At 41.3% G+C, this 15,181-nt stretch overlaps 1 protein-coding gene across 1 annotated transcript; it reads right to left on the reverse strand.

The window, feature by feature from the left end:
- Positions 1-911: 911 nt before the first annotated feature.
- Positions 912-10,836, reverse strand: H2AZ2 (H2A.Z variant histone 2). Its single transcript, XM_082632856.1, has 5 exons — positions 10,731-10,836; positions 6,864-6,941; positions 4,588-4,701; positions 2,379-2,508; positions 912-1,244 (listed from the first exon to the last, which is right to left on the reverse strand). The coding sequence occupies exons 1-5, from the start codon at positions 10,731-10,733 to the stop codon at positions 1,183-1,185; spliced, it is 387 nt and encodes a 128-aa protein (XP_082488982.1). The 5' UTR covers positions 10,734-10,836; the 3' UTR covers positions 912-1,182.
- Positions 10,837-15,181: the final 4,345 nt, after the last annotated feature.

Consider the following 15,181-nt stretch of genomic DNA (forward strand, 5'->3'; position numbering starts at 1 on the left):
CAGGATAACTGCTGAAGTTGCAGGATGAGTACACAGGGGTTCATTATACTATTCTCTTTATTTTTGAAAATTTCCATAATAAAATAAGTTTTTAAAAATGAGAGTTTTGTTTTGATACTGTTGTATTATAAAACATTAAAGAATTTCCATTTTTAATGAAGACTTCCAGACTTCCAGAAAAATATAATTTTCTGATGGACTGTTAACTGATACATTAACTTAAATCTTACAAGTTACTTAGAAACTGACAAAGAAAAATAATTTTTAAAATATTGTACAAATTACTGAATGTTACTGTATCAATAAAAGATCACTAAAAGCTGGAATTTTAAGCCAAAAGCAGACAACTTTGATAACCTTAACTTCAATTCTAGGTAAGGGTGTGGGCTCTGGAGTCAGCCAAATCTAGGTTTATATCCTAGTTCTGCCCTTTTCTATCTATTAGATAAATGTTTTCTGGCAAGCCATTTAATTTCTGTGAGCCTCAGGTTCTACATCTTTAAAATGGGGGTAATAAAATTTCTTCATCAATAAAGCGCTTAGTACAGGGCTCGCCACATAGTAAGTGCTCATTAATAATTCAAATAATTCCACTATCCTATTTCATCAATTCTAAATGCATGTTTTCATACTCTTAACATCTCTGAAATTGGGATGCATCTCATAATTGATGGCATATTATGGTTTAATTGGCAGTGTTTTTCTTTAGTGGTATGTAAAATAATTGGTGCCTACTACTAACAGGTAGCAGCTAAGATTCAATATAATATGGTATCAATCATGATAGAAGTAGATTCCCAATTTCTGTTTTAAGATTTTTCTGAATATATAACCAATTTGAAATTTAAAAAATTTTGAAGTATGAGCAAAATATTTTCAACACAGCACAAACAGAACGGTTTTGAGACAAATTATTTTTTTAAAAAATGGTTTATCAATTCCATTTTTGTATAAAACACATGGGAGAAACCTAGCCAATCAACACACAACTGTTGCCACATGAAAAGATATTTTTATCCAACTTCGAGTCTAAGAACATACAAATGTTTCTTTTTCATGTCTACAGCAATTGTCTATGCTTTTCCACTTAACTGTTTTAAAAATTCCACATATCCCCATTATTTCTTCTGTCCCAGTTACAGTACAATGACGGGGAGGAAGAGGCTTGGTTAGAACAAGTCTCTAAGCAGTTTTCTGCTGTCCCTTCTTTCCAATCAGAGACTTGTGGATGTGAGGGATCACACCTAGAATGAAATGAAAAGAAACAGCATTAGTAGAAAAACTTTAAGCTGGCTATATATATATATATATATTTTTGGCTGTGCTGAGAGGCACATGGGATCTTTAGTTCCCCAAGCAGGGATTGAACCCGTGCCCCCTGGAAGCGTGGAGTCTTAACCACTGGACTGCCAGAGAAGTCCCTAAACTGGCTATATCTTACCACTTTAGGGCTTCAACCCCAAAAAGCAATTATATAAAGAATGAGGACTTCCCTGGTGGCACAGTGGTTAAGCATCCGCCTGCCAATGCAGGGGACACGGGTTCAAGCCCTGATCTGGGAAGATCCCACATGCCGCAGAGCAACTAAGCCCGTGCACCACAACTACTGAGCCTGCACCCTAGAGCCTGTGCTCCGCAACAAGAGAAGCCACTGCAATGAGAAGCCTGCGCACCGCAACGAAGAGTAGCCCCCGCTTGCTGCAACTAGAGAAAGCCCACAAGCAGCAACAAAGACTAAATGCAGCCAAAAATTAATTAATTAATTAAAAAAACAAACAAACAAAAAGGCTTTTAAAAAAGAATGAAATTTACTTAAGTCCCCTTTCACATTCTGATTCTGTTAAAGTATCTATACCAAGGGGTCCCCATCTTGGGGTCTGGGAACCTCCCTCTAAAACTGTACGTAAAATGGTGTGATTTTATGTGCTTTTTTTAGAGAAGAGTAACCACAGCTTTCAAGAGGTTCTCCAAATGTGATCCAAAAAGTATTAAGAACCACCAATTTATATCTCACTGTCACTGATCCTGACTCATTCAATTATCTCAGCCCTGACTTTCAAGAGCATCATATTAAGCAATTTCTCAAACACAGTTTAAAGGATATGCGAAATATTTTAAACACCAGGTTTTAAGTCTCACATATGAAATTTAGATGAAGAACTTGCTAAAATAAAAATAGCATTGTATATGGCTACAAGGAGAAGAAATATTTATTCAGATCATAATGAGAAGAAGTCTAGAATTGTCAGACTTAACACTTTTGGAACTTAAGTTTCTATGTTCTCTAGTTGGTGATACAAATGTATTGGATCATCTATCTGAATTATCTATTAGTTAGGCCAGTTAACAATCTAGGCTGAAGAGGAAATAATACATACCACCCCCAGCTATGGTAGCCTTGATAAGAGAATCCAACTCTTCATCACCACGGATTGCAAGTTGCAAGTGGCGCGGAGTGATCCGCTTAACTTTGAGATCCTTGGAAGCATTACCTGCCAGCTCCAGCACCTACAAAGCATCCGTTGAGATAGCACATCAAACAAGGGTGAAGTGTTTAAGGATTCAGTTTAGGTCTGCAATTATAGCTAAAAAGATCACTACAGCATCTACACACAAAACACACAAGATACATATATAAACCAACACTAAATTTTTTCCAAATTTCTATAATGCTTTTATAGAACTCTTATTACTCCATTTGGTCCTTTTATATTCATTCTCTGCAAGAGAACTAGAAACTTGAGCAAAAATCTACTCCTATAGAAAGAAATAAAGACAAGGGATAATATCCCTTAGCCAAGAATCTATTCAATAAATGTGAACATCTAGAAATATATTTTAATATACACATGTAGTCTATTTTTTTCATGGCCCTTAACAGCTGAAATTTATTGCTTAGCACTTGTAGAAAAATTTTAAAATATAATTAAAAATAATTTCTTATTCAGAGTTTTAAACATCACTGGGCCCTATAATCTGTAGGCTATAAGCCAGAAGCCCTTTATTCTATAAGGGCAATTTTCAACTAGAGAAATTTCAAAGTCCCAGTTGGCCATAAAATTGCATTTTTCTTTTTTTTTTTTTTTGCCTCCATAGACTGTACTGGCATTATAAAACCTTTGATGGAAGTAACGTAAAAATAACTCCACAGAACCTCCTCACTTAAACAGAGTGGTGGAAAGCCTCAGTGTACATCGAAGCAATCAGCGTGCTTTAAAAACCACCAGTACTCTCTACTCCATTCTCCCTTGCAACCTTCACTGGTCTGGGGTGAGGCCTGGCACCAGTATCTTTTGAAAGCTTCATAAGTGATCCTAGTGTGAAGCCAACGTTGAAAAGTGATTACCCCTAAACTTAGATTTCAGTATTTCTTTACCTCTATTATTGACTAAAACCCCAAAATTAAATATTTGGAAAATACACATTGACTGCATATGTATGTATGTATGTATATGATTATTTAATCTTAAACTAAAAAACCATAAAGTTCCTAAGAATAAAGATAATGGGAGTTTAGATGGGACTTGGAAATTCTGAACCAGAAGCCTATGCCTCTACATGAGTGAACAAAATGCATACCTTTCTGAAAAGTCTGCAGGTAAACAAATAAAAACTGGTATAAGAGTGATAAAGCAGAAAGGCTCTTAACTAGCACCAATACAAAAACATTACCAACACAAAATCCCTGCTTGTGACAGTGAAGTTGAAACTATCAATGTTAAATCTCCAATAGGAAAATAAATGACTTGGTAAGGTTAATGAAATGACAGCAGTGATAATTAACACACAGGTTAAAGCTAAATCTTACAACCTAGCTCCCAACCACATCTTTGCCAAGTAGGAAGCTTCCCCGTTTCTATTAGATTGGCTATCTCTATCAGTTGACTTGCTTGCTACTCAACTTACTTCCCTTGCTTGGAATGTAGTTGAAGGAGTTTCATGGCTTCCCTTTTGTTTTCCTTAGGAGGGATTAGAATGGAGGAAGTGGTAGTCCATGACCTAAGAATTAAGAACTCTTGCCCAATTAACTTATCTTCCTGAAAAGTTAAACTGAGTAAGATACAGCATTTTATGCATACAACCATGCACAGAACCAGAAGGTTGCTTAGGTCTTTTACCAAATTTTGTTATCATCATAATATAGTTGTGATATTTAAAAAATATGTATCATCACACTGCCAAGACTTTGCCCCACTTCAAATCTTTATTAACTAAGAGTTATGCTGTAAAAAAAAAAAAAAAAAAAAAAGTTATGCGGTAACTTCATGAATATCACCTGTCGATTATATACGTATTTCAGAGTTCATTTAATTAGTAGTATGGTATTTAAATTATTTTACACTTGTTTGTCATGTCACTTAAAAATATGGATTATTGACCCTTACTTAACTTTAAAAAAGAGCACACCAAAGTTCTATTTCACACTGGTACTAGGTAATAGGCTGGTAAGATACATCTAAAACCGTTATTAAAATAAACTAACAGGAGTGTGTCTTTTTTATTTCAAACCAATATTCCATGGGTTTTAGCCATTTATGTCCAGGACACCTCTAGGATTCCCATATATAACACATTTCCCCCACTAACCTCAGCAGTGAGGTACTCCAGAATTGCGGCACTGTACACTGCAGCAGTGGCACCGACCCTTCCGTGACTTGTGGTGCGAGTCTTCAAATGTCTGTGGATACGGCCCACGGGAAACTGAAAGAGACCATCCAAATGGGAAGCACTGAAGTCTTAACATCACACTACTGAATGTAATCAAAGGCTGCATAATATGAGTAAAGCATGAACTAAAAACAAACACCATTCTCTCACTGTGACCCTTTCTTTCTACTTTCTGAGAATAGGCACTTTCTTATCTGCAAAGTTCCCGAATCCCACTTGTCTGTGCCTCTGACTAACCCCACTCCCAACTTTCTTAAGGACCTTCCTTACCCTGTTACTGCTCCATCATTCAACAGCTCCAATTGCTTCCTTTTTGCTGGCTCCTTTCCTTCTGCACACTTCACTTAAAACTTCTCCACGTGTCTACAGCAACTGCCTCCAGTTACAGTCTAGACGTCTCCTTTCCAAAGGCAAGATTTAAAAGCAAACCCTGAAACCCCTTTCTTGTCACCCATTTTCTCCCAATCCAACCTTGGCTTCTGTTAAACACCATTCTGAAAGACGAGCAGTAACATTTTAACTACCAAAATCTACTAGCCACTTCCAGATTGCATCCTTAAAGAGAAAAGGCATGATTGTTTTGTTTACATCCTTCCCTAATTCTAAGCTCCCTGAGACCAGGATCCATGTCTTACACCCTTTTGCATCCTCAGTAACCGGCATGTTATGTCATCTGATACAGAGGACCTCAAAAACCATTTCTTCTTAGGCTGAAGCAATTACATAGTTCTAATACGAACTCTGACTACTCCTCAGTCTTTTCATTCTTTGACTCAAATACCATATCAAATATGGTGAGGGGTCCACCAATGCCCTTTTGATCTTTCTCATGCTCTACTTAGGAAACTTACCCACAGCACAAGCTACCAATTTTACGTAAGTGACCTTAAATTTCTAATTCTTTTGATCACCTCTCTTGGAAAGCTAGACTCAGATCTACAACTTTTGGACATTTTCATATGGATGTTTTGGTGGAACTTCAAAACGGCTGCACTTAAATTTATTATTTGATAACTTGCCCCTACTACAAACTCTTCTGCTCCTGAGGGTCTAAGCCTTAGAGAAACTTCTCTTTGACCATCCTCTCAATCCCATACCCCTCCTCCCATTTTGGGGGAGCATACACAAGCCTTCTATTCTTTTCCATCCCACTCAAGTTCAAGTATGTTATTACCTTATTCCTAAACCACTGCAATAGCCTGTATCTGTCTTCCATCTCCCACTTCAAGGTAAGGACACTTCAAATAAATTCTAATTGAGATTTGCATGATGTACTAAAATACAGAACGTACCCACCAAATACAAGTTCTCGCCCCCCCTTCCTTCAGTACCATCCAGATCATGTCATCCTCTTCCTCGAAAACTTTCAATGGCTCACTACTGCCAAGAAGATAAAAATCCTAACCTTACAGTCTGGACTTCAAACTTTCCTGTTTAAAAAGTATCTCTTAAATGTAGGGAATAATTCTTACTCATCCAGAAAATTTTGAGTTTGTGGATTAAAGCTGCAACAATTTAAATATACGAAATTTGAAACCATTTAGGCCTTTGAGTATATCACTGAGTCTACACTTGAAGGTATCGGGGAAAGATTCACAGGACTAGTGGACAGTTCATTATTCTCTCATCCTGAAAGCCGATGTACCACGACAAACACTCTTTAAAATAAAAGCCACAGCATACTCACTTCAATCTGATACAATTTATAAAAGAACTAGGAACATAATTATAATCTAGAAATAATAGATTTTAAGAGAGCAAAATCACCAAATTCATTTAAGATCTTTTCATAACTTGTCCTTGTTTAGAAGAAGAGAATACAAATTATATAAAAGGGAGTTGCAGGACTTCCCTGGTGGTCCAGTGGCTAAGGCTCTGCACTCTCAATGCAGGGGGCCCGGGGTTCAATCCTTCGTCAGGGAACTGGATCCCACATACTGGATCCCACATGCGGCAACTAAGAGTTTGCATACCACAACTAAAAAAGATCCCGTGTGCCGCAACTAAGACCCAGAGCAGCCAAACAAACAAACAAATAAATAAGGCAGTTGCTTTGTGGTTTATATTTTGACCAATTAATCTCATTATCAAAGGTCAGTAGTACAAGTACACTTTTGTAATTAAAGAAACATCTATGAGTCATGAATTATAACAGTAAAGAAAATAATAATGAATTACAACAGCATGGATGTTACCTGTAACCCAGCTCTCTGTGAGCGAGACACTGCCTTAGCCTTGGCCTTCCCACTGTCCTTTCCAGCTTTGCCTCCAGCCTACGTGGAAAAAAGTTCCAGATGAAGAATCGAAAATGCTATTTCAAAACTAATAGGACTACAAATAAACTTACCTACAAAACAGAAGTAGAGTTACAGATGTAGAAAATAAACTTATGGTCCCAGGGGGTAAGGCGGGGGGAGGGATAAATTGGAGGATTGGGATTGACATATACACACTATTATATATAAAACAGAGAATTAATAAGGACCTACTATATAGCACAGAAAACTCTACTCAGTACTCTGTAATGGCCTATATGGGAAAACAATCTAAAAAAGAGTGGATATATGTATATGAATAGCAGATTCACTTTGCTGTACACCTGAAACTAACACAACATTGTAAATCAACTATACCCCAATAAAAATTTTAAAAAAAATTAAACTTAGGAAATAAAATTTCTTCTAATTTTACTTTAGGTAGTTAAAAAATCTAGGTGATCTTCAATTTTAAATATACATGTGTTGATTTATATCACCATTTATTTTATTTTTAAATAATTTTATTTGTCCCACAACTGATGATGTTCATTTTTTTTTGGGCTGCACCTTGCGGCATGTGGAACTTCCTCGACCAGGGATTGAACCTGCACCCCCTGCAGTGGAAGCGGGGAGTCTTAACCACTGGACCATCAGGGAAGTCCACCATTTATTAATTTATAAAGAGACAAGGTCAAACCTTAAATTCTTTTTAAAAATGAGATTTCTAAAAATTTGAACATATTTTTCAAATTTCAGACTGAAGAATCTTCATCAAGTCAATATAACTCATGCTAGAAGTATTTCATAATAAAATAATTTTAAAAAATGTCAGTGTGTATCATTTCCACAGAAATATTCAGAACTTAGCTCTATGGGGAGAAAAAAAGCATCTTAAAAAAATTAAACAGAGAATTACTCTATGATCTAGCAATTACACTTCTAGGCACATACCTAAGGAATTGGGAACAGAGACTCAAACAGGTATTTTCTATACTATTTGCTATTTTGTTTATATCAGTATTATAAACAATAGCTAAAAAGCAGAAACAACCTAAATGTCCACCATGGAAAAATGAATAAACAAAATCGTGGTATATACATACAGCAGAATAGTATTCAGCTGTAAAAAGGAAGGAAATTCTGATACATGCTACAACATGGGTAAACCCTGAAGACATGCTAAGTGAAATAAGCAAAAGGACAAATATGTATGATTCCACTTACATGAGGTACCTAGTCAAAATCATAGGAACAAAAAGCAGAATGGTGGTCACCAGAGGCTGGGGAAAGGAAGGGGCAGAATGGAGAGTTGCTATTTAATGGGTACAGAGTTTCAATTTGGGAAGATGAAAAAGTTCTGCAGATGACTGGCAGTACACTTAAAAATGGCAAAATGGTCAATTGTTATGTGTATTTTACAAAAAAAAAGACATACAAACTTATTCTTAAGGGGTTAAACAAATACTACTTTCAACTGATAAAGAAATATTTCTCAAATAACATGAATGGTCACAAACAGGACACAGTATATAAATGCAATGGGATATTATACAGCCCTTTCAACAAATGAGTTACAGATATGTGCTGATAAGGAACAACTCACAAAACATATTTGTGTAAAAGGCAAGGTATATGCAAGTGCAGTGAACTTTTGTTTACATAAAGTGGAGTACTGTAGAGTGTGTGTACATATACATTTCTAGAAGGTCACACAATACATCAGAAAAGTTATTTGCCTCTAGGGACAGAATACTAAGGATCAGACTTGAGAGGGAAACCAATATTCTCTTTTGGGCTGTTTGATTTTACTACTTAAATCTATTATTTCTTCTCTGTTAAAAGAAAAATTAGTTAAAGAAATCAGTTTACATGATTGGCTAGTTGTTTGAGGATATTTTTGAAGCAGAGGTTAAGCTTTGAAATGGCATATTCCCTTTGTCCCTTTGTAATGGTTTCCTTAAAATACTTTTTAGGCCAAAAATCACCCCCCCCCGCATGTTTATCTCCCAAAACCATATGGGGGAGTAGCCATATATTCTCACTTCTTCTTCAAATAAATCTTTTCAGCTCTATTTGCCCTGCTGTAAATACATTAAAAAAAACCTCTCAATTGGTGCATGAGTCTAAAACTATAATCACTGTCTATGACAATTATGAAATTAGTAGTTATCCATTAAAAGCTACCAACTGCAAAACTTCCCAGGTTTCCCAATTTACTGCTCTTAAGCAATTTTATCACTTCAAATCCATCATACTTGCTATTTAACCTATTTGCTTTTTAAGGAAGTAGACATGAAATCAGTTTTTAAAAAAATCTCAGTAAGTTAGGACTTCCCTGGTGGTGCAGTGGTTAAGAATCCGTCTGCCAATGCAGGGGACACGGGTTTGAGCCCTGGTCCGGGAAGATCCCACATACCACGGAGCAACTAAGCCCGTGCGCCACAACTACTGAGCCCACATGCCACAACTACTGAAGCCCGCGTGCCTAGAGCCCGTGCACCGCAACAAAGAGTAGCTCCCGCTCGCCGCAACTACAGAAAGCCTGCGCACAGCAACAAAGACCCAACGCAGCCATAAATAAATAAATAAATAAAATATTTAAAAAAAAAAAATCTCTGTAAGTTAAATGACTATTTCCGTGGTTTCCGGATACATTTCTCATACTTAACAAAAACGAAGTCTTATGGAATCAAACTTGTGCGAATATAAAATTGTACAGTAAATAATTACTTTCTTTTCACAACCTCCTCAAACTCTGTATATACACCCTCCAGCTTAACACATTCATTTTAATACGTTTGATGACTGAGAAACAAAATACAAGCACCATAAAATTTTTGATTCTAAGAACTGTGTTAGTATTAACCTGGGTTAAGCATCTCCGTAGAAAATACGCCTATGGAGCCAGTTGGAGTCTATTTCATTCAGGAAAAGCTGAAAACTGGATGCCAAGAAACTTGCGTATTAGTTCAACAGATACATGCTCACATCTCCTCAAGTTTAAAATTCTCAAAACAAGAATGACAACTCCACGCCTCCTGTATTTTTAGCTTATGCGATCGTGCATGTATTTTTAGCTGCTGGTAAAGGGACAGCCAATATGTGGCAGGTCGCTAGAAATTAAATGAGTGACACCTTCGAAACCAGCAAGGACCAGGAGAATCATCCGCTCGAGCAAATCAGTTTACAGACAGATCTAATCTGTGCCTGAGTCGGCCGGCGGAAGCGCTTCCGTTAACTGCACAACTACAAGTTAGAAACGGGGTGCGACCATCCACCAAGTCGAAGCCAGGTCTAAGACGCGAGAACGTCACAATAACCATAATTTCTGTTTGTGGTTCAGCCCTGGGCAGGGCTGTCTCCGTAGGGCGCTCGGGCGTACATTGCTCTCGCCTCGGCGTCACTGCTTCGCTCCCGCGCGGGGCACGGCCACCCTCCAGCGCCTTTCCCTCCCAACTTCACAAGGGGCCAAGTTCCCTCCACTCGCGTTTCTAAAAACCCGCACTTTTTTTTTTTTGTTTACCGACGCACAATTCAGGAGTCAAAGTCGGTGGCAGGGGCAGCGGAGGTGCTGCAGAGCCGCCAGGGTTGTCCCGCTCAGGGCCACCCGGCCTCGGCCCGCGCACGTCAATTCGCGCCGGCGCCGCGGCGGGCGAGGCCGGGACCGCGGGGAACCCCGCCGCCTGACGCCAGCCCAGCCGTCGTCGTAGTCGCCTGACGCCCGTCCGCCTGACGCCCGCCGCCTCAACAGGTAGCGGCGCCGCCCGGCCATCGCCACCCACCCGGCCGCCCCGCAGACTTCACCATGGTCTCGGCCGCTCCCGCCCTCGGTCCCGCCGAGCCGCCGCCGCCACCGCTCGCGCAGCACGGACCGCTACCGCCGCCACCGCCGCCGCCAGAGCCCGGACAATAACCGGGGCCCGCCTCGCGCCACCCCGGCCAATGCCTGCTCGCCTTGCTCGTTTGAACCCCGGCGACCGCCCAATTGCGCGCCTCCTTCTAACCAAACCCCGCCCCCAGCACCTCCTCCCTAACGGCTGTTTGTTTTTGCACACGGCACGCGGAGGCGGAGCCTCCGACCCCAACACAGACGCGCCTGTGCGCGACCGGGGGCGGAGCCAAACGCCACTCTCCGCCTGTTTCCAAGGCCCGAGCCTGACGAACGGAGGGACTGACCAATGAGAGCGGACAGCTGGCGGAAGTCAGCCAGTAAGAACATCGCCCGCGAGCAAGGAAGGCGGGCCTTCGGGAACGACAGCGGGATTAGCCAATAGGTGGAAAAATTGGTGGTGTCTTTGGCTTTCCCGCCCTTTCTCAGCATCTGCTCTGGGGTTTCTGAGACGTGTTTGGGAAGGAAACGGTTGCTGTCGTTCCTTCTGCTGGCTGCTTTTCACAGATTCCGAGGGTTTCTCCGTGCTAGCGGGGATTCGCTCCGCGGCGGGCACTGTTTCCAGGCCTGGCAGCCCTTCTCCTCAGCGCTTTCCCGCTGGCGTTAGGTTAGCCGCCCAACCTAAAGGAAAGAAACTCGAAAATGGGGTCGGCGTCCCCGCTCCCGCTGCGAAGTTGAGGGACGGGCGCGAAGGAGGGCTTGTCTGCCCATGGCCGCTCCACCCGGCTGCCCTCCCCACCCCCCACCCCCCAGGCGGCGTGCTGGCCCGGTTGTCCCCGGGACGGCACAGCCCGCGGTCGCCGGGGCCCAGGCCCGGGCTCGGGGCCAGTTCTCACCCGCTGCAGTTTGAAACCTTTGCTTCTTCTCACAGTTGTCTGCACTGACCGCGCCGGGCAGCGTTCCGGATGTGCGGAGCCGTCCGTCCCCTCGGAGATTTGGTCCTGGCGGGATTTCCCCAGGCGGGCATTTCAGAAGTATCACCAGGTGGGCAGATGCTGTCCCAAAGTGAGATTTCTCTTTCGTCTGACACGGGGGACCCTGAGTCTTTAAGGAAATGTAACTTGAGTTCGAGGAGAGGAAGGGGCTGAGCGTCTAAGTAAGAGTTTGGAAAAATGCGAGTGAAGGTGTATTCGAGCGTGAGGAAGGAGGGGCCTGTCAAGGTGGAGGCAGAGAACAGTGTGCCCAGATGAATGGAAAACCCGACAAGTAGGTGGAAGAGTTGGGAGTTAATTCAGTAAGCAGTAACCATTGTTAATCGCTGCCCCTCCTTTCCTGTTTCTGGTCTTAGTGACTGGCATTACACGTCTGCCAAGGCATCCACCTGTGAGTTCACCGTCAAACAGTCACCGAGTGATTTGTTGGCACTGTTTGGAGGCGCTGTGCTGGGTATTGGGTATTCAGGGGTTGGCAAAATAGACCTGTCCCTGCCCAAACGGTCCTTGACAGCAGGGGTCAGATGTTAAAGAAGTAAACAGGCAAATGTGTGAATTACAAGAAATGCAAGTGCATGGAAGGGAAGAAACAGAGTGCTTTGAGAGACAGAAGCAGAGTAAATGGAATTTAGAAAGGGTGTAATTTAGCAGTGTTCCACGAAGAAAAAGCAAGTATAAAGGCTCTTGAAGTGAGAAAGACTTGTCCCTGGTGAAGGGACTTAAAGCAGGCTAGTTTGGCTGCTGTAATTCTGACCAGATCCCTCTACTTCCTGAATATCAAATCTGGCTTTTTTTGTGCTGTGTGTATTGCCACTGATTCAGTTTAGCCTTTGTCATTTTTCTCCTGGATCACTGCAAAAACCTGTTAACTAATGTCCTATTCTCTTCCTCCTTCATTGCACCCTCCACTCTTTCTAAAATACAAATCTTACTATATTTTCCTTTAATTTCACTGACTTGAGAACAAAATTCAAACCCTTAGCATGGCATAGAAAGCCCTACCTTCTTCTGCCCCCTGCTCATCTTATGTTTTGTTGCTTCTCCCTACCACCCCTGAAACTCCATCTTGCCTTTGCACATGCCTTTGCTTGAAACAGTCCTAAGTCTCAGCTTCTCCCTGGCTAACTTTTAATTATCCTTCAAGGGCCAACCCAGACATCAGTTTCTTCAGTATGTCTTCCTTGACATCCTTGATTTGGATTAAGTGCCCTGTATGATCCAGTGTATTCTACTGTCATCAGTCCTTGTCATGCTGAATTGTGTTGGTCTCCCTTGGCGCACAGAACTCTTTTTTTAGGTTGTCATTCTTTGCTTGGTACAGTACCTAGTACCATGAAAATGTCACTTGGCTAATGAAAAGAAAGAATACTAACTCATTTTTAGGCCACTTAGATAGGCAGTGTGGTTTGTGGAAAGACTTGAGTTTGAATCCAGACTCCTTTACTTACTAGTTGTGTGATCTGGGTGAGGGATTTAATATTATCTATTTTGTCATTTGTAAAACTGAAAATAGCAATACCTATTTTACAGGTTGTGACCGAGCACTAATTCAATAATGTATGAGAAAGTATTTAGCACTGTACCTAGCGTGTAATAAATATCCAATAAATGTTAACTTCTTTCCTTAACAGGAAATTCGTTTTCTCACTTGCCACTCTCTACCCCTTAGCCTTCGTGTCATTGATTCAAATTTTGATGAAAATGGAGTCAGATTGACAGAAACTGGTTCTCATCACAGACAATAGTAATCCCTTTGGTGATTTATACATTCTGTTTAGAGATGAATGAAATATATTGAGGCCCACAGACTGAAGGAAAATGGATGGAAGTTTTCTGGCATCTGTAAACAGAAAAACTACCTATTAACTATTTTATAAAGCAAGTGTGTTAGTGAATAAAGAGTAATTTACAGTGAACTAGGATTGCAAAGAAGGCAGCATGAGCTCATAAGGAGCACATCTAACCAGAGAATCTTAGGTACTAGCATCTATAAATTATAAATACCAAACATTAACAAATGATTCAGCTTTGCTGGATTCAACCCAGTAAGATACAGTGGAATGCTTCTCATAGTGTGGTCCCTAGGCAGCAGCATCAGCACCACCTAGAACTTGTTAGAAATGCAGATTCTGACCCCCAACCACACCTACTGAATCAGAAATTGGGGTGGGGCTCATCAAGCCCTGCAGGGGATTCTGGTGCACACTAAAATGTGAGAACCACCAGTATAGTATAATATATAGTATGTATAGTATATAGTATAGTACTACAGAGTTCCAAAGCCCTTTTCAAAACGGAGGCACTTACTCCTTCAGCTCCTGAGAACATTGTCTGATCATTGCCCGGTAGTCTCTTCCCAGGAATTGTACTCAGCCAGAAGGAGCTGCATCACCCAAGGTTAACCCCTTTTCAGTGGTCATCCTACTTCCAATGACTGGTGGAAGTGGGATAACTGCACAGCTGCTTTGCCTTAATTTGGGGCAACTCTGCAGGGCCGTTCCAGCTCCAGAATTTTCTGTGTGATTAACACCAGTGCTTGAACTGTATGGCAGTTCAACTTCTCCCTCTACTTAATCCTGCTTCCTTCATTTTCTTATAGTAATGTTGCCAAGAGTGTTACTGTGGAATCACAGTAAACTTCTTGAAGGCAATTAGAGTCTGCTGGGAAGCCTGATATAAGACGATGGCTTTTCTCTGCAAAAATTTAGTCACTTTTTGATAGGGCAGTATATTCACACGTACAAAAATTTAAAGGTACAAAGGCTGTACAGTGAAAAGACTCCTCCCATCCCTTCTCCAGTTATCCATTTTACCTATGCATAGGCAGCCAGTGTTGTCAGTATAGTAAAAATATTTTAGCCTTTAGAGAGGAGAGCCTTAATGATTACATAGATTCCAGGAGTTGTTTTTTTTTTTTGCGGTACGCGGGCCTCTCACTGTTGTGGCCTCTCCCGTTGCGGAGCACAGGCTCCGGACGCGCAGGCTCAGCGGCCATGGCTCACGGGCCCGGCCGCTCCGCGGCATGTGGGATCTTCTCGGACCGGGGCATGAACCCATGTCCCCTGCATCGGCAGGTGGATTCTCATCCACTGCGCCACCAGGGAAGCCCTGATTCCAGGAGTTTTTAATCCCTGTGTTCAGTTTTAAATTTCCCTTTAACACTGCAGTACTCCCCCCAGATATTATAAAGCCTTTAAGAGACAGAAATTTTCTTCTAGTCAGTCTAGTAAAGGACAGTCAAATTCTTTTTATTTTTTAAAACAACCCTGCTCTTCCCTGGTGGTCCAGTGGGTAAGACTCCGAGCTCCCATTGCAGGGGGCCCGGGTTCAATCCCTGGTTGGGGAACTAGATCCCACATGCATGCTGCACTAAGAGTCCACATGCCGCAACTAAGAAAGTCCTCATGCTGCAGCGAAGATCCATTGTGCCTCAA

This window comes from Mesoplodon mirus (assembly GCF_964341445.2).
Source record: "Mesoplodon mirus genome assembly, chromosome: 9".
NCBI lineage: Eukaryota > Metazoa > Chordata > Mammalia > Artiodactyla > Ziphiidae > Mesoplodon > Mesoplodon mirus.